Source organism: Lichenostomus cassidix, chromosome 1, assembly GCF_008360975.1.
Source record: "Lichenostomus cassidix isolate B80296 chromosome 1, HeHo_3.0, whole genome shotgun sequence".
Taxonomy (NCBI): Eukaryota; Metazoa; Chordata; class Aves; order Passeriformes; family Meliphagidae; genus Lichenostomus; species Lichenostomus cassidix.
Window position 1 is genome coordinate 55644240 of NC_139479.1, and position 20109 is coordinate 55664348.

Below are 20109 nucleotides of genomic sequence, written 5' to 3' on the forward strand. Positions count from 1 at the left end.
AGCATTTGCTTTCCCGGTAATCATTTTGTAGAACTGAGGAAATTTCTCCAAGATATGGAAGCTGTCTTATAGAGCATTCACTTATGTGGCATTTCATGTCAGACTGTTTTTGTCACAGATTAACTGTGGTTCCAAATACACCAAATATTAATGTGGATAAAAATTCCCTAGTTATTACTAAATTCGCTCTTGACAGGACTACATGAACTCGACAGTGGAATGTTTTTTCCTTACCAGTACTGTCATCACTTAGACACATATCTTCCTTCTTAGGAAATTAACTGGGACACACACCTTGTTGGGTCAGTAGAGAAAATTATACCAGATATGAGTGTGCTGGAGCTTTTTTTGAAATGCGTCATGTCTGTCACATCAAAGACATCAGAATCAGCTGCTAGCTATGTAACATCAAATTGCACTTTTATGTGGGAGTTATGATGGTTCAATGTGATAGGAAGTACTAGATTTGCTGTCATGATTTTTAGACATTCTCATGCAGACCTTGATCATGTGTCTATACCTTCCTGACTTCTATTTTGGGATATTCCTTATAGTAGACTAACTTTTCATTAGGAGGTAGATTCCTGGTAGTAGTAATTAGACAGAAAATGAGGCTTTTATTTTAAAATTAAGTTTATCAGATTTTTTCCATCTGGAATACAGTTACATCTGATTTACTTTTAGAAACTTTTCTCCAATTGGTTTGATACTGTATGATTTGATTTTAAATTCCTCAATGACGCTTGCCCTTGACTTCTGGTGTTAATTTATTTATTTTTGCTATCTGTATGAATTAGAGGTTTTACAGAAGATTTTTACCTATATTAACCTTGTGACTTGGTTTCCCATGAGGAAAGATTTTCAGTCCAGTAGCATCTGCTCCATATGTGTCTTTTAATGAAAATAGCCTTTCAGACATCTGTTAGGCCTGCTAAAAATAGAAGAATTTGGGAAATTTGGACCCTCCCCTTCTTGGGACATTCCTTTTCCGGAAAATATCGTCTGGTTTCAACTTGGAGAAACAAAAGCTGTCTGCATTCCATACTGATCCAGATGTCAGTACATCTAATTGTATTTTTTGATAAGGGAAAAAAAAAAAGTACTATTTTCATAGAACTTACCTTACTGTGAATTTCAGCATGAAGACTGTAAGCTCAGCTTATTTTGACAGCTGTGTTGTAGCCCCCAATGGCAATTCTGAAATCTGCTCACTGACCTTGCCGGTCCATCTTTGTTGAACATAATGCAATCCAAAAGAGTACCAGGGATTTTCTGCACTGTGTATCCGTGCACTGTCATCCACGAGACAAGAGAAGGCTGCCTGTGTGCAGCTAGGAGGTAATTGATAGGTGTTTTCCCTGTGTCACTTAAAATACACTGCCTTCTATTCTGACCTCAATGTCCTCTAGGAAAATCTTGGATTGGCAAGAAACTTAGTAGTGCAAATTCAAGCTGTTTATAATTTAGTCTGGAGAAACAGAGCAACAGCACATGCTCTTTATTGCTGGTAAAAAGGCTGAAAATTCATTAGTTCAATTGTTTGCATGGATACATGTACATATGTGTGTGTGTGTGTGTGTGTGTGTGTATATATACACAAAGACTTCTTGATTTCTCTTAAGTAATTTTAATTTTGTGTTGGCAGTTCTTGACTTTATTATCATTTACTTGAGAAAAAAGAGTGTGTCAAAGGTGAAAAAAAAAACTATTTCCACATAGCCATAAAAACATTTCAACAAAAATACTAGGGGTTTTTTTGTGAATTGACTTCCCATACTCTGAAATAATGTTTGATCTTTCCAGAGTGCTGCTGGTTTTCACTAAGATTTAGGCATGTTGGCTGTCCTTTTCGAATTGAGTGGGGTGTTCTTTTATCTTCTTTAAACATGATAAAATATCTGTTAAGGTATCAGTCCTTCCTTACTTGATTTTTTTTTTTCTGCTTTTCAAGTGCCTGGGTCTAAAGATAAGTGTCAGGAATTCCCACTTCTTACCTGTGTACTCTGTAGAGTTCACTGATGCTGCAGTGGTGAAAGCCATAGATTATCCACAGGGAATGCCATTTCAGTTTGCTCTCTTTAGTCAGCTTGGCTGTAACTGTTATTTTACTTTCTGGATGGGAACATTTTCAGGTGGTCTGACAGCCTCAGCAGTGTTGCTTCTTTTAAAGAAGGTATGAAACTGAAGCGCTTGCAGTGTTTTTCTCTATGAGCTTGTGACAGGAATGAATCCCCTTCAGTGATCAAAATGTAGTGTCAGTGGAACTTCCAAGACGCTTTCCTTTACTTGACATCAACAAAAAAGATAGTGAAGGTACACATATATCAGACTGCACATTCTTGTAGTTGCCTTGTGATTTATGCTGCGTTTGAGAGAAAAACCTGTCTGCTGTTGGATGTGAGATCTGTGAGAGCTGCTGCTGGGTAGCTCAACTCGTAAGTCAGTTCCCATTTGGACTTGCTCGTAGTGAGACTCTTCTTGTTGACTATTACTTAAAAAGTCGAACAATTCATTACCTATACACTAAGTTCTCTGACATGTATAGGTTTCTACTTCCTGGTTTAGTTATTTGGATAATTTGTTTTTAGAATTCTATTATCAAGACTTAAATAGACTTATCCTCAGGTTTGTGCAGCACATCTTTGTGGTCTAAAGTGCATGATTATTTCACTTTCAAGGATCTTCCAGCCTGAAAAGCCAGGAGTCAATAAATGATACATCTTCTGGTGATTCTGTAGTATCTTGAGTTTAGTACCATTTAAAATCAATGCAACTTGCACTTCATTTTTTTAGTATCTATGGTTTAATGTTAATGATCATGTCTATTGCACCCTGAGTATGGTATTAAATATTAAAAATCTGGATAATTTCAATGGAACACTGTGATTTTTTTTTCCTAGTCTAGTCCCAAAATTGTCCTGGCTAACTTTTAAGACGAAACCTAAAATTAAAAATGTTGTTCTCAAGATGCTGAGAAGTAGTAGTACATATACAAATCTAGTAAGATAATTGAGGAGAAGGAGTTAATAGTGATTCTTCCTGATAGAGCTGAGAGAATGAATTTGTGACACTTGCCTCTGTCCACTACCTTAACATTCTTTTAACTAGTTTTTTAAAATTAGGTGTAACGTTTTAAGAGTACTGTGTTTTATGTGGAATTTAAGTATTTCTATTTCTCTGTGAAATACTCTGTTCAAATTCAAGTCCCATTATGCTTATTTATCCATTAAGTTAGAATTTTACCATGCTTGTTGGATGCTATTTCATGTAGCATAAGAAGTGAATGTCTGCCTACAGTTAGTACTGAGCTAATAATGTTCAAAGTGTGCATTTTAAGTGTGCATTTTACTTGAAGGCCAGGCTGAAGGCAAGTCTGTGGACTAAAGTGCAACAGTTGATTTTCGACCTAGTTTATTCTAGAAGACATTCTGATTATGTGCTCTGCTCTATGATGAAAACCAAAGTAAGGTTAGTGGAAGGGATTTCTTATTTTACATCAAGTTTTCTTACCTAAACTGAAATGCAGATGGTGTGTCTTACTTGAATGAAACCACTGGGTGGCTACAAGCTATGCAGGCATTTCTGAAATGGCCTAGTAACATAAAATGTTAACTCTACCTGATTTTATTTTCTTCTGCTGTCACAGTAAAACCAATAAAATAGATTGTAAATTGCATCCTCTTCTGCTTCTATATCAAACCCTTTGGATTAGACAGCCTTTCAGTATTTACACTGAAAATGGATGGAGTGTCACCATCATCCTTTTCACTGAGTCTCTTGTGATATTCTGTACTATATGACTTAAGAATGTTGCACTGTCAGAGGAATTTACACATTGATAGACTAGATCTGTGTTGAGAAATATTCTGTAAAGCCTTAGGTATCATTGTGGTTTGGAGGGGGATTATGTCCAATTTAAAGTCAAAAGTTTAAGGCCACTATATGAAGCCTATTGCTTTGTAGGAGAAGTGCCAATATTATTGCTTCTGTCTTGCATTGAGAAGTACTGATAGCTGGAAACAATAATGCGTTCCTTATTTAGACAATAAAAGCAAAACAAAACTTAGTGTGAGATTTTGGGAATTGTTAAGGAATTATTGTCTTGAACTTTGCCTTGAGAAGGAAAAAGACAGGTAGGTATGAGGAAGGAGATCTTATGGAATTCATGAAACTGATGAGAAACCAGGGATAGGGAAAAATAAGATAAGCAGCTCATGGAATAATTTTTTAGTGTTTCTAGTGTGGATGTAGTAAACAATGTGCAAAGTATGTCTGGAGTGAGAATTCAGTGACCTAGTATATAAGAAGATTGAAATTTCTGTTGAAAATACATGATCAGTAAACCATAGAAAAACCAAGTATTTTATATATGATCTACAGCAGCTACTGTTTTTCTGGGAGCATTCAGCTGCAACTAATTAACTGTATTAGATTAGTATACGGGAGTGGAGGGGGGTCTGAATTTCAGTGTATGCTATATTAAGTGTTTCATAGCTGAGATTTTTCAAAACTGTGTTTTTCCTATAAGTTTATAATAAGCTTTTATTGACGTCAACTTTCAAATATTTCCACCAGAAAATGAGATTTGTCTTGTTTTGGTACATCCAGAGTTATACAAAATTTGTGGACTACTTTCATTCCTTTGCAACTACTGGGTCATAAACTTGGATTAGTTTTATAGTATTTGGTATATGAGTTGACAGATGTGATATATGATGACACTTTATCTTTTATTGCTTACACATACTAGTTATTTGGAAAGGATGGGGGCAGTTCCTATTAACCACAAGATGGGATTTCAGTTGCTTACCCAAGTGTCTCTCATTCATTCATTCATTTGCTATCAGTTATAGCAGATATATTGCTTCTTCAAGCCTGTCACACCAATAAATCATTTCAGAGTGTATGCATTTGTACAGTGCCAAAGTGTACCATGAATTTTAAAGGAAATCTCCTATTTTTCTTTTCAATCAGATGAGCAACGTGAAGAGACTACGGCCACGGCTCAGTGCTATTCTTTTTAAGCTTCAGTTTGAGGAGCAGGTGAACAACATCAAACCTGACATCATGGCTGTCAGTGCTGCATGTGAAGAGATAAAGAAGAGTAAAAGCTTTAGCAAGCTGCTGGAACTAGTACTGTTAATGGGAAACTACATGAATGCAGGTTCTCGGAATGCACAGACCTTTGGATATAATCTCAGCTCGCTATGTAAAGTGAGTTTTGAAATATCCATATTGAGTATTACATTCACTTCTTTTTGTTTCTATTATGTTACTTAAATATTCTGGTTTTGATGTTTTTCCTGAAGTTAATTATTTGCTTTCTATTTTTTTTTCTTATTATTAACATTAGTTTGTGATAGTAATGATACAAACTAGTGATAGTTTGAACACTACAGCTAATCCATGAATAGTCATCTTAAGACTGGCTTGCATTTAGTCACTTTTAAGTGATTCTATTTTGAGGGAATAATAAAAAACCCAAACTAAATAAGGTTATGCAAGGGCTGTATCACTGTGATCATAATAGTTCTGTAATTTTAGCATGTCTGAGCACTTCTAAGACATCTATCGCATTTTAGTTTGTTTTAATACAGTTATATTTTCTCTTGGATGTGAATTTACTCCTTATGTGATTCTCTTCTCCTGTTGCTCAGTTTCATCAGTTTCTTGCTTCTAATTTTTCTTAAATTTCATTCTTTAATTTCATTCTTTCAACTTTTGTATAAGGTATATACAAGTAGGTGTCTATACTTTCCTGAGTGTTAATTTATAAACCATTCTAATGCTAATTACCTTTCCCATATTTAGTAGTGTTATTTTTTTCCTGTGCTCTCCGGGAGGTTACTGCAAAATCTAGAGAGTGCACATATATGTTAGCATTCTGACAACCAAAGAATTGTTTGGAACTTTGTATGTTCTCTTTGTCTTTCTGTTTATCTTTTTGCACAAGAGAAAATACTGAATGTTAACTTCTACCTTCATGAAACTAATCACCCTTACTCTGCCATATTTCAGAAGAATTCTTTCACTATGGTTTTTGAGTGTTGAATGTGATACCTATGCCATAAATATTCATAGAGAATAAGTTATATACTTTCCCTAGTCTAAAGTAAACATTAAGCATCAGTCATCCACCTAGAGTAATACATTGTAGATGAAGTGATTAAGAATACAACTTGTTGGAAACATATTCAGAAGGAGGATACTAAAAGTTCTTTCTCCAATTAGGTGTATTTACTTCTTAAGTGTGATTTTACAAGAATCTGTCCTAGGTCTGGTTATATTCTCTGTATGATTAATGCCCAAGACAAAAAATATATTTATGAAAACAATGTGAAGGTGATTGATAAAAGCACTTAGCAGAGCAGGATCAAAAGTCAGAATTTATCTTGGAGAAATAATTTATTGCAATGTAGAATATGAAGATTTTGAAGATAACCGTGGAGTACTACATATAGGAAAGAGAATGTGTATATAGATAATGAAAGTAAGGAATGAATGACTAATAGTTCTACATCAGAGTGCAGCCATGAGTATTCTCAGAAGAGAAATACGATATTGGTATGCTAATACTCAATCATTTATTAAATACTGATGTATTAAAATTATATGCATGTTTATAACACATGTTCATATTTATAGCTAACTTTTGTATCACAGTGTCACATTGTAGAAATTTTGTGTGGTGTTATTGAGACATCTTTCATTGAGATTCCCAATACAGTAGAAGTAACGTTTTATAATGCTGCATATAGTAAGGATCCTGGAATATATTTTTGGGTTTTGATGTATATGTGTTCCATTTTTTGTTTCTTTTGAAAATTATGTTTCACATTATTATTAATCCACTTCTCTGAAGGAAAATATGCACATTATGGAAGAATATGTCTCATCATACTTACTAGTGTAGTACCATTTTGATCTTTGAAAATAAACAGACTTTGTACAGTTAATTATGAAATATCAATACTGTGTTAAGGATTTTGTACCTCAATATTCAGATGTACAAGTCTTTGTGCAATTGTGGTAGACCTTTAGTGCTCATGTTTACTTTGTGCCTACATGCTTCTAAACTTTTCCTGCTAATTTTTTTAATGTAGAAATAGTTCCTAAGGAGTGAAGAAACATTTTCATATGTCAGTTTCTATTTATGAACATCTCTTTGATTTAAAAGAACAGCTCGGTTGGAAGACTACAATAGAAGTGTTTATCAGTTGTCAGTTATTTGTGTTTTTACAAAAGTAGCTGCAAGTTTTAAAGTAGCCAGGCTTGAAAATAATTTTATATGTGTAAAGAGTCCAAAAAGAAAGGTTTATGCTTAAGGATTCTTGAAGTCAATGTTTTTAAACAATGAGACCTATGAACTCTTATGTGCAGTATTGAGAATTGATTAGCAAGTACTTGTGCATGTTGAGGTTGTGTAGCTTCCACTGCAGAAGTATTTTTAGGCTAGAGTTAACTTCATACATAAGGAAGGAAATCATGTAATCCAGTGGATACGTTCATTATGTATAGTTGGGTTTTACTGATTTAACTTCGACTTTTTTTTTTTTTTTTATGCTTTCATGTGCTTATTCACAGTTTTGCAAGTATTCCTGTATTGTTAAAATAATTTCATTTTTAAAAGAATATGAGTACTGTTTTTGAATACTGAATGCAAAAATTGCATAGAATGAAAAAATATTTAGTGTGATTTTTAGCAAAGGCGGAAATAAAACAGCCCATTGCATAGGGTCTTCAAAAAAAAGGTACTACTTTTACAGTTTGTTCTTTCCTTCCTTAAGTTAATGATTACTAATATATATTAATTATTATAATGGTCAGAAATTAAATTTTTCTCAGTATTTTTACATTTCTCTTTTTTCCCATCCAGCTGAAGGACACAAAGTCAGCAGACCAGAAAACAACATTGCTCCATTTTCTTGTAGAAGTGTGTGAAGAAAGCTATCAGGATGTCCTGAATTTTGTTGAGGATTTTCAGCATTTAGATAAAGCTAGTAAAGGTTTGTGTAACTAACTAAAAGTTTTGGTTCTGACTCATTACAGTGTCTTGTGCGTGAGATGATGCCTATTTTTACTAACAATATTTAAAAAATAGATATTAATAGTCTATATCATGGATCAGTAATTTGAGCTGCTGTGAACGGTCTTAAAGATACTTATTGTTTGATCCTCTAACATTTACTACAGGACTTCCCATTACATTTCTTCTAACATATATTCTAGAACCATTTTCCAAACTGGATTTCTTTTAAAAGTTCTTTTCTGTTAACAGATCCTAATTCCATTTTTCAATCTTTTATATGGTAAGTATATCACTCACTGTCTTCTGACTCAGATATGCAGAAGGGCTGTCGTAGCATCACTTAACTTTATTGTTTTTTCAAAACATGGAACAGTCTTGTTTTCCCTGCAGGTATGTTTTTCATGCAACAGTAGTATTGGAAGTCTGGAAAAATTTGTACTCTTTCATCATGCAGTATAGAATGTGGGAAATCTCCATATAAGCAGGAGTGGAGTTTTTTTGCAATTAATTTCTTAATTAAGAGTGCCTTTTCCATATTTTTATCAGTTTAAGTAATTTAAACAGACTAAGGATGGAGGTAGAAATTGATGCTACCTCAGCCCTGTCGTACTCTGGCAGGAAGAAATGATTGGATGGGCTGTCTCAGTTTAATAATTTCTTAGATTATGTCAGTTGGGAAAATATCACAGCTTATCTATATTGCTTTGTAGAGTGTCACTCTTATGCCTCAGTCAGTCTCCCTGCCACAAATTGCAGCTTCGCAAAAGCTGCCTCTGATAGAGAACTTGAGATAGTGGTCACTTAGAGTTCACTTTCTGGTTTTTAAAGTTTCCAGTTTTACTTAGTGCATTGTAACCTTGTAAAAGTTCACTTATTATTAAACAGCTCTCAAATGCTTCAAGCCCTTCACCTAACTGTTTGTACTGGTCATAAAAAGAGTTTCTGCTGTATATAAATTTGGTGGGTTTAGCATTATTTTCAGTGTTAACTGGTCACTGACTTTTTTTTTTTTCATTACAAATGTGTTATTGCCTCTACTGTGGTTGAGCTTTTTATATCCTTATTAGAAGGCACTGTTTTCAATGTAGACAGTCCCCTTGTTTTCTGCAAAAATTGTGAGATCTAAAACACTGACCATTCAAAGAGTAGCCAGTAAAATTATCAGTTAGCCCAGACATTCTGTTCTGTTTTAGGCATCTGCTAATGACTAGTTGAGTCTTTGATCTCACTCAGTATGCGGTAGGATGGAAATGAATAATCACGTTTTCAAGTTTATATATTGAATTTACTGCAGTGTATTATGGAGATACATTTTGCATTTCAGTTTCATTGTATGCAAAAGACAAAGGCTTAGGGTATCTTTAACACATTAGTGAACAGTGTGTTTGTTAATACTTGTTTCCCCACCTGCAAAACTCCATTCTGTTTTTGAAAGACTCATACTGCTCTGGAATTTGGGAAAACCCAGCATATCACAAAAAGTATAACTCATGGAGTTTCTTTCAACCTTTTAATACTTCTGCAAAAGGACATTTTTATGAAGCAAGTTGATTTAATATGCACTGACTTTTGTACAGTAAATTTTTAATGAAGTGGCTGTTTTTGCTTGAGCTTACCGAAAGGTCAGTTAAAAAGAAAATCTGTGAATCTGTTCAGTCACATCCACCATAATGGTCTCATGGAACTTACTGAGCTGATGAAGGCTTAACAAGTTGACCAAGAGAGCTGGGAAATCATAGAAGATATTACAAGCCATCATTATGGCTACTAGGAACAGTGATAGAGGGGAGGTCAATCAAAAATCTTTTAGAGAGTCAAATATGTGTAATTCAAAAAATACTGGTTGTGGTATAACAGAACTTTGGTATTGAGGACTTAGAGCATTTCCTCCATTCTAAGATACTCCAATGTAGGGTTTAACAGGTATAATCCATCCTGGTTTGCGTTTCTGGCAGGCAATGTAAATCTGGAAGACCATTGGATCCAAATGTTACATCTTAGGGATGCAGGCTCCTGATAGTACAGAAGTGAGGAAGTCAGCCTGGGTTTTTCCTGTCATCCAATAGAAAGGCTCTGTTCATATATATGCTGCTTTGTTCCTCAAAGATGTTGGGTGAGGAGACAACATCACTCTTTCCTGCATTTTGTATCATATGAATGTAATGTTCACTTTTCCCCTCAACTAAATGTTCCAGTACTTGTTTTCACATCCTTTTCTGTAGCTTTTGTTCTGACAAAGGTTAGAGCCTTGTACAGGTAGTGGAATTAAATTCCCTTCATGGTTTTACTGAACTTTATTTTCTGAAATAATTTTAAAAAGTAATTCCCAAGAAAAATCAATGAAGTTGGATACGAATATTCTCTTCTCCTGTAGCTTTGTTGCAAGCTGGTTTTTATTGAGGTGGTTTTATTAGCTGTCTGCATATTCATATCTTCAGATACAATAATTTCACATTTTATATGTGTCATAAAAGTATTATTTGCAGGTGTCCTTTAAGTTATAAATTAAAATTAATGTGGTAGAAAGATGTGTGAATGCCATTCAAATGATATTAACAAAAAACTTGAAGCTGAACATACATATTTATACATGAAAATAGAACTATACTGTGCACTTGTTGATTTTGGCTTGATCATCTTCAAGTAATTGTTGAGTCTTCTCCAGGTTTCTCAGAACAAGTTACTTAATGGATGCTTTATTTTTAGAATTCTTCCTTGATACGACTGTCCTTGTATCAGCCAGCCCATTTGTAGCATGCCTTGTATCTTTTTTGTGTTGTACTTCCTCATTTTTAAAACTACTCTCTCAAGTTATTTCTTATTCAAAATGGTGAACGTTAGAACATTACAATGTTCAGCAACTCATTTTCTTTATATGCTTTTCAGAAAAAACATTCTTGCTTTTTTCCTTTCATTAAATTTTGTCCAGTGATCGTACAGTAAGCTGTTAAAAGAGCTTGTAAGGCTTCAATGGCAATGACAGGTGACTTCACCAAGTTAATGGTGAAGCTAACATACGTTTTATAGTATTTTATAAATGATTAAATAGTCACAGTGTGTACATTTATTGTTGCAGGAAAAAAAAAAAATTAATCTAACTTTGAGAGGCAAACAGTAAGGGGCATGTGACCTGTGCAATTGAAGTTTGCTTCAGGATATTTAAGGTATTTAATTTGTGGGGTTTTTTTTTGCATTGTGTGCTAAAGTTTGAATTTTTACTTTTGTAATCCTAGAAGTAGATTTAACTCACTGTTACAGTACATGAATTAAAGATACCTTTTTACTTTGAAGTATAACAAATCCTGTTTTTTAGGTGCTCTTAGATCAGCAGGAGGAACTTTCATTGCAGCTAATGAGCTTACAGATATGACAGTTCCTGAAGATTTATATAATTAAAGCTGTCTTTTCTTTTAAACATAATGACTCTCCTGCTTTTCTATTAGTATTCCAGACAAGAAATATTTTGGTAATTCAGTACAATTTACTAATTTCTTATTTTATGGTATTATGAAGATTTATATTGCATTTATCCAGGCTGCTGTTTTACTTGATTGACTCTAATCTACACAGACCTTACAGGTGATAGTGTATTGAGTCTTTCATATTGTAATAACACTATAAAGCTGCAGATTTTCCTTTCTCTAAAAGACATTAACTCATTGCAGCTTTACAAGTAACATATCCATTTTCTCTTTTTTGAAACTTCATGCACTTTTTTTCATAGAGAATTAATTTCACTTCAGAATAAAAAGAAGCTAGGAACAAAATTTAAAATGTGAAGTTTAAACTATATTAATGAAAAACTATATTTATGAAAAAACCTATAGCATTTAAAAACACTAGGACTACATGAGAAAAAGATACTAATAATATTAATATATATACCATAAGCATTCTATATGTCATAAGGAAAGGGTTTTTTTTACTTATTAGAGAATTCCTAAGTCAGTGTCAAATTTCTCAGTATTATTATACAATGTATTTATGCTAACATAAATAATGTATTTATGCTATTCATTGCTTGGGTTTTTGTTTTGATTTTGGGTCACAAATTCACAGGCTCTATTTTCTGTCCATCAGGATTGTTGTGCTTGTTTGGGTTGCTTTTTCTATGCTTTCAGAAAGTATTGCAAACTTCATGAGTTACTCCATGTTCTATTATAATCAGTCAGCACCAAAATCAATAGATGGTTTCACTATCTTGCACATGATACAGATTTCTAAGTTCCTATACCAGACTTATAGTGTGAAATAGACTTATTCCAGAAGCTGAAAGATATTGGGACTGGCACTGCTTAACATTTTTGTCGGTGACATGAACAGTGGGATCGAGTGCACCCTCAGCAGCTTTGACAGCAACATTAAGCACTGTGGTGCAGTAGACACAGTGGAGGGAAGGGACACCATCCAGAGGAACCTGGGCAAGCTTAAGAGGTGGGACTGTGCAAACCTTAGGAAGTTCAACAAGGCCAAGTACAAGGTCCTGAACCTGGCCAATCACAAGGTGTAGGCTGAGCTGCATCAAAAGAGGCGTGGTGGGCAGGCCAAGGGAGGTGATTCTGCTGTTCTACTCTGCTCTTGTGAGACCCCCACCTGGAATACTGTGTCCAGTGCTGGGCCTCCAACATAAGAACATGGACCTGTTGGAGTGAGTCCAGAGAAGGGCCATGAAGATGATCAGAGGGCTGGAGTATCTCTCTTTGTGAAGGCAGGCTGAGGGTTGGTGTCCTCCAATATTTAAAATAGCATACCAGGAACATTAAATATTTGCAAAGGCAAATTCATGGAGATGTGTTTTAAAGTAAACCTTTAAATATTTCTGCAATTCTGTAATTATTCATGGTTTTTTGCACTTCTCTCTATACTTCTAATGGATCAACAACTCCTGTTCTATTGGACACAAGTCCATATCAGCACACTGCAGACTTGACATATTCTTACATATTGTAATTTAAACAACTTTATAATAAATATAACTTACTGAATATGAGTAGTTTAATACATCACCTTGTACCTTGTCTGTTGTGTTGGGTTTTTTTTTCTGGTAAGTGCATTTCATAATATAAAAAAATTTGGCTTTAAGAGCCATTGGAACATATGCAATACTGTTATGTGTTGCAAGTAATCTCTTTTAATTTTAGTGTCTCTAAGTTATGCACAGTAGTGTTATGTGGCAAGTTGTTTTAGGATCTGATTATGCTATGAACTACTAAAAAGTAAGTGAAATACTTTATTTCTTTAGCACATAGAAATATATGCATCTTTTACAAGCATTAATTAGCAACTCAAATACCAAGCAAGTGTTTGAGTATTTGCACATTTTTACCAAAATGGTGCTTCAGTTTCTAGTATGATATTGAAGTATGTCAGTAGTCTGTGCAAGTGAGTTTGTTTCTCTATCATGTTGTGGTGATCCTGTTAAGTGGTGGATCATGGCCATTGTCTGGTGCAGTCCTTGAACTAAGTGCTATTTAACCATTTGTAGACAGTTTGATCTGTAACAGATCAGGATTCAAATAAAGCTGTTCAATTCTTCTAATTTCATGGTCATTCAACTGGTCTGGATGCTAATGAAAGATTTTATTGATGTTTTAAGTGATAGATTAAGGCAAAATTATGTACTCTGTAGGGGAAAAATGTGGATATCTGCTGAAAGACAAAAAATATCAAATGGGTTATGCATAAATCAATTGCAAGAGGAACGTTAAAATGGTGGAAAAGGCAATTAAAAAAAAAGCTGAATGCATTGTGCAAATGTATAGACCCTTGAAGGTGAGAAAGCTTTATTTTAATGAGTAGGGAGGTGCTGAAAATGCATTTAGATGTATATATAGACTTGTTTATCTTGCTACTATATACCTCTGGGAGTTAGATCTTAGGGTGACGAGATTGGGTAGAAGACTGGTAAATCAGGTCACTTTTAAACTTTTCACTGTTTTAAACTCCACTACACTAATATTCATTACCTTTCCATGCTAATAGTTCATTCTGAATCATTAATTACTCTCACTGCATATTCAAAGCAGTTAGTTATTAACAATCATACCGTAAATTATCTGCAAGTACACAACACGGTGCAGTCAGCACAGCACTTTGTGGTCTGAGTTCCCAAGGAAGCAGGTGGTGACACTTGAGAACTCTTCACCAGGGGAAGCTGCAGCTGATGTGAGGGTCTTCTTTCTGCTCCCTCATCTGAATTGCATTTCTTCTTTTATAAGATGGTTTTGTCTCTTGGCAGATCTTGGTCCACCACTGTACCTTATCACTGTGTGCTGTGCAGCACTGGGAGACCTTGACTCCTGTGCCTGGTGCTGGTACTGTATCCTGTTGCTTGGCCATGTTTTCTTCTTGCCTTAGCAGCTGCTTCTTTCTTTCAGTAGCAACCCAGTGAAAAATAACTGACAATCAGTGAATTATCATTCAAGTGTTTCTTTCCCATATTTACAAGTTCTGAGCTTAAACTGTACATTGTAAAAAGAGATGTGGTGTCAGACTGCATTTCACCCAGGAAGTTCTTGAAGTTTTAACAAGTCCAGCAGGCCAGGGCTCTTGTGGAGGTACTATAGGGCATAGTTGCTGTAAGATCTGAGGCCTGTTACTACTGATGGTAGTAATACTATTACTGGTGAACTGGGTACAAAAAGGCTTCCACACTGTTTACCAATGACACTACATTGGTATGCTCATATTTGAATTCAAAATAGGAGGCGAAAGTCCTACTTAGCTGCTTTTTTCATATATGCAACTGAAGTCTGCTCTGTCTACTGAAGGGAAAGTCTGAGTGCTAAAGAGGCAGTGGCATTTTCAGAGCTTTGGGAGAAAAAAGATCTCAGAAACATTGCATGCATGTTAGGCACACACACACACACAAAGGAAAAAGGGGAGAAAAAAAGGCAAGAAAGCCAGAAAATGGATACAGAGACAAGGGAAATCATTATTTTGGGAGAAATAAAGCATAAATACTGTATTTTCAGTATTTTGTGTGACACTGAGTATATCCAAGTAGATCTTATGCTACTATTAATGGATATTTCAGACCTTTGCTGGTGTTTACAGAAACTCTCAATACTTTTACTCTGCAATATTTCTTTGTTAGTGCTCTAAATCCACCTGAAAATAGGAGTGGGTTTTTTCTTGTTGGTTATTGGGCTTGCTTTGGCTATATTTACTCATTTAACTTCACTTTTAAATGCTGCATTAATAATGTCATGACAATTTTGGAGAATTATTCAGTAAACTCCATCAGTCCAATGTGAATTTCACATGGCAAAACCAATAATATATTTCCAGAATTTTAAAAAAAAATGTGGTATAATTTTCTATGTCAGGCTAGAGGTTGATTTGTCACTGTCACTTTCTCAAAATAAAGGAGCCATAATAGCACAAGGGAAGGAAAATACCTGTAGGGAATAGGAAGAGCATCATGATGAGGAGATGGCAACATTCAAGCAAGTTGTCATACAGGATGGACACCTAAGATGTCTGAAATATTGACTAATGCAAAAGGTAGCAAAAAGTTTTCAGCAATAGAAATGAGAGAGCATTCAAGTATTGCTTCACTTCAGAGAATTATTTCTAGTACTTAAGATAAAACAAGTATAATTTCAAAGCTAGATGAAATACTGTTTTAATTTTAAGCAAGAATAATGATCTGGTAATGGGGGAGAGGGGAGCACAGAAATTTGTTGAAAGAAAAAAAATCAGAATACTGTATTCTCATACTCTAAATACCAGTTTCATGTTCTGCATCCTGAGATAACTGAGAAAAACCTAGAAGTTTAGTAAGTACATTTTTTACCAAGTTTTGCTGTGGCTATAGTAATGTTGTGTGACTGTAGAATATTTAAGAAACTGAAAAAAGAATTATTTGAGCAATTCCATATCTCTTTATCTACCTTTATTGTTATGAAAGTTTGAAGAGGAAAGAATAATCCAACACAGAGGGTAATGAAACTAGCATAAAATGAAAACTAATTTATTGCTAGCTTTGGTTATTAATTTATTTTGGTTTTTTTCAATTCCATGAAATCTATGTTGACTTCAGTAAAGCATTTAAGATTGTGTACAGTGGGGGAATAATCGTTAATAAAACATAGAAGAAACAAAGTACTGTCTTAAAAGGAACATGGCCAAAAAAAGAAAATATTGTGGTATTGCACCAGTGAGCATTTCTGAGACAGGGTTAAACAATTTGCCAGATGAGAGGGGTATTGGGTTGTCATCACTGAATGATCGTGAGGAAGCAGAATAAAAGAAATGAAAATCAATAGCATGAAGTACAATATCATGCATCTTGATACGATAATAAGGGCTTTGGTCAAGAAAAAAGGGATATTTTATTGTAAGTTAATCAGATAAGGTATTCCCAGAACAGCTGGAGAAATCATAATGCAGAAATTAAAAGGGCTGGTGAGTCATCACCTGAAATACTGTGCAGAAATATTTGAAAACAGAATCAGGTGAAGAGGCTTCTGGAATAATTCTGATATTAGAAAACCAGATTCAGAAGAGGAAGCCCTAAGAAGGAAGTTGTTTTAACCCTGAAAAGCAGATGGTGGGAAATTTAATTATTGCTTATAAAAACATCAGGAACCATTTTGGAAGGGGGCTGTGAGAGTTTAGAGGGTATGAATGGGTATAAGTAGCAGATTGTTTAGGCACACATACACTGTATTCAGTGAACAGCTTGGTTTGGTAAGCTCACTAACTTTCAAAACTCTAGGGTTTGACTTTGTTTTTAAACTAGCATATGAGTTGTGTACTTCAGTTTGGTTTAGGTTTATTTCTGAATCTTTCCAGGATTAGGGGTTAAAGTTAAGGAGTTTTTTTTCTTTTTCTGCCATTCTGCTGTGTCCCTTCAGATTTTACACCATGTCTGTCAGTGGAACGCAAGAGAAGATTGGCAAGCATTTTATGTGATTTTTTTTGAAGTGCTGGTTATATTTAGAGGTTTGGTTTTTATTTTTTTTTTAATCTGTTTTCACTAAATTGAAAGTTGGAAAGACAATAGTATCAAGCTTTTTAGCAGCATATTGTGAACTAGCCTTTACTTGAAGCTATCATCAGATATATAGCCTTAAAGGAAAATATGTCTAATGGGTATACACTGCTGAAATCTTAAGTTCAAGAACAACCTAAGATCATGACAGAGGAAAAAATCCTCTTCAGGACAAAACTGAACTATAAAGATTCCTGGTCAAATATGTAACTGTTCAATGTCAAAGAGACTGAAGGACTAGAGTGAAAAATTGGCTTTGCTGGAAGCAAGAGATTGAAAATCTCTTGCATAGAACCTGTTAATCAGCTCTAGGCACTGAGTTGTTTTGTTGGGTTTCTCATCTGGGTAAAAGAGTGTAGCTGTTACTTCGCTGCTACCTACAATTGATGTAGGGGATTTTTTTGTGAATTGCGCTTTTGTATTGTTTTTAAATCTGTGTTACTTGCCACCTCTCATAATTTTGACATTATGTACTATACGTACTATATGTATATGTCACGCTAATTTATACTATGAATTCTTTAAGCAAGATAGATAGTCTTGTTAGAGTCCTCTCAATAGTTACATTAAGCACAAGTTGTTGGAATCTGTTTCTTAGCAGCTTTCTCTGTGAATCAGTGGCTTAAAATGGTGTGTGCCTAACAGTCAGATACTTCTCATGACAGGAGAAGTATGACTTTATATTAAAATCAGATTTGTTTCTGGGACCAGTGCAGACTGAAACACATCTTAGTCAACATTGTCAGCTTCTATTTTAGCCCTGCTCCGCAAACAAAGCACTTTCTTAACTGCTGAAGCCAACTGACCTACCTTGTGATGATTTGAGCTTACCAATTGCTGAGTGAAAATCTGGAAGCCTAACATACAATTGAGAAACTGTTCTTTGAGTAACCCGAGGCTTTTAAAAATGGTGATTATAAAGCAATTTATCAGATTGCCATAGATCATTTTGTAGTTATGTTAATCTTTATGCTATGAATGTGATCGTAGTTGCTATGCAGCATTTTACTCTGGTCATCTGGGGACTCTGTCAGGCTTTTATCAGAGAAGGATGTGTTTATTCTATGTATTTTATATTTTCTCTAGTGTAACTATTTGGTAGATGAAATTATGGCTCCACTACAAATCCTAGTAACATCATAGGGACAGAGATTTTCTCCAAGGATTTTTTTTTTTTATGAAGATAACTATACCTTTACAGATACAGTAAATGATGAATGAAATGATTAATTGAAAAAAAGAGTAATTAGACTAGAATTCATAGCATGTTCTTATATCTATATATATTGCTCCTATGGAACTTAATTAAATGTTGGCTTCATAAACAATCAGAAAAGAATTTCAACTGATGGCAATAATATAGATCTAAGATAGAATACATGCTTACAAGTTATTCTCAGGTTACTCTGGTCATCTTTATATTTTAATGAACTATTTACGGATCAAGTGTTCAACTTAACATGCATTGCTTTAAATGGATGAAAGTTGTATTTCTCCTTTCCTGGCAAAGAAAATTTGCACTTTTTCTACATCCTTCTATAAAACCCTGATGTTTCAGCTCCACTCCTTTCTTTTTCCTAAGTCCATGTGTTGCTCTCTTGTACCTTATCAAGTGTTTGGTAAGCACTTTTGCTCTGACAAATTCTGTTGGATTTTATACCCCACATGGTGCTTTTAAACTAGAGAATTGAGGTTTAGGTTTCATGCATAGGTATTTAGTAGCCCCATTTCTGTGTTCAAGAATCTTATTTTCTTCATGACTTTCTGTACAAATGTTCATATTTTCTCTTTTGACAGAATGATACTGAGAAAAGCTTTGTGGTTCTTAGAATATCTTCAAAACTCGTGCTTTGGTTAATCAGAAGAGACAGACTGGCATATGTATATCTCAGGTTGTTTAGAACAGAGTGTTAATTACAATGCAAAACTTTGGGCATCAAAACGAATATGCAGCATTCAAACCACATACACCTAATCAGAATAAGGAATCTGTGTGAGGGGAGTTGAACATTGTAGAGTGATCCCCTCATCTTGCATTGTAATTTGTTCAGTGTGCTTTTATTTCAGAATTAAAAATGTAGTATGCTGATTTGGGTAAGATTTTCACTCATGTATTTTGCAAACAGTGGTTTTTGTTTAGCGTATTAACGGAATGAATGTTCTGTATTTTAGTCTCAGCAGAAAACCTGGAGAAGAGCCTTAAGCATATGGAGAGGCAACTTCAACAGCTTGAGAAGGATTTGCAGACTTTTCCAGTTCCTGAAGATAAGCACGATAAGTTTGTAGCAAAAATGTCAATATCCTTTGGAGCACTCTTAAAAAACAAAACAAAAGAAAAATCCCTAAGTAATTTAACTGCAATGGTTTAAATTTTAAATTTCTTTGCATAACTTCTGTCTAGTTTCTAGCATGTATTTTTGAAAAATACAACTTTTTTTTTCCCTTGCAAAACTAAATACATGAGCAGTCCAATTAAAGGATTTCTCTGAAGTGGAATGAATGAGGAAGGAAATGCTTACTCCCAGGTTTTACACTGTATCTAAGTTTCTTAACTTAGTGGAAAGAAGTTATAATAGAAATGTTAAGCACTCTAGTGTTACATGATTTTTTTATGTCAACCTCTTAGAAAATATGTCACCCTGTGTCTCTTTGTTTTCTAGTGTACACATTACCATTGTGAATGTTTTCACACATGCAACCATTTAACCAAAAAATTTCTTATATATCAGAAATAAGATTCATGGCCCACGAAAACTGTTTTTTGGTATTATTTTTGCCAAAATTCCTTTTCTCACTATTTATTCCAAATCATGCAGCCAACTTCACTGCCTGTCTTTCATAAGAACACCTTGTGACATGAAGATAATTAACTAAATAGGAAAAAAGTCATTCTTTCACTTAAACCTCTCTAGGAAATGTTGGCCATATATGCTTGGCACCAAGACTAATCTGGAAGCAGAAATATCAGCAGACAGGTTGAAATTTGCTCTGCAGGCATGGTTAGGTTGTTAACTACTTGGGGGACTCAGGACATAGTCCTCTTGATTCATCTTATGCTATTGCATAAGACATGGCAAGTGAC

General features: G+C 34.5%; 1 protein-coding gene across 5 annotated transcripts in view; it reads left to right on the forward strand.

The window, feature by feature from the left end:
- Nucleotides 1–20109, forward strand: part of DIAPH3 (diaphanous related formin 3) — a 203797-nt gene that overhangs the window by 98195 nt on the left and 85493 nt on the right. For all 5 annotated transcript variants that reach the window (XM_085058778.1, XM_085058806.1, XM_085058787.1 and 2 more), the window contains 3 exons: nt 4975–5214; nt 7877–8006; nt 19200–19324. In XM_085058778.1, the coding sequence (XP_084914904.1) occupies nt 4975–5214; nt 7877–8006; nt 19200–19324 (495 nt within the window). The remainder of the gene's footprint in view (nt 1–4974; nt 5215–7876; nt 8007–19199; nt 19325–20109) is intronic.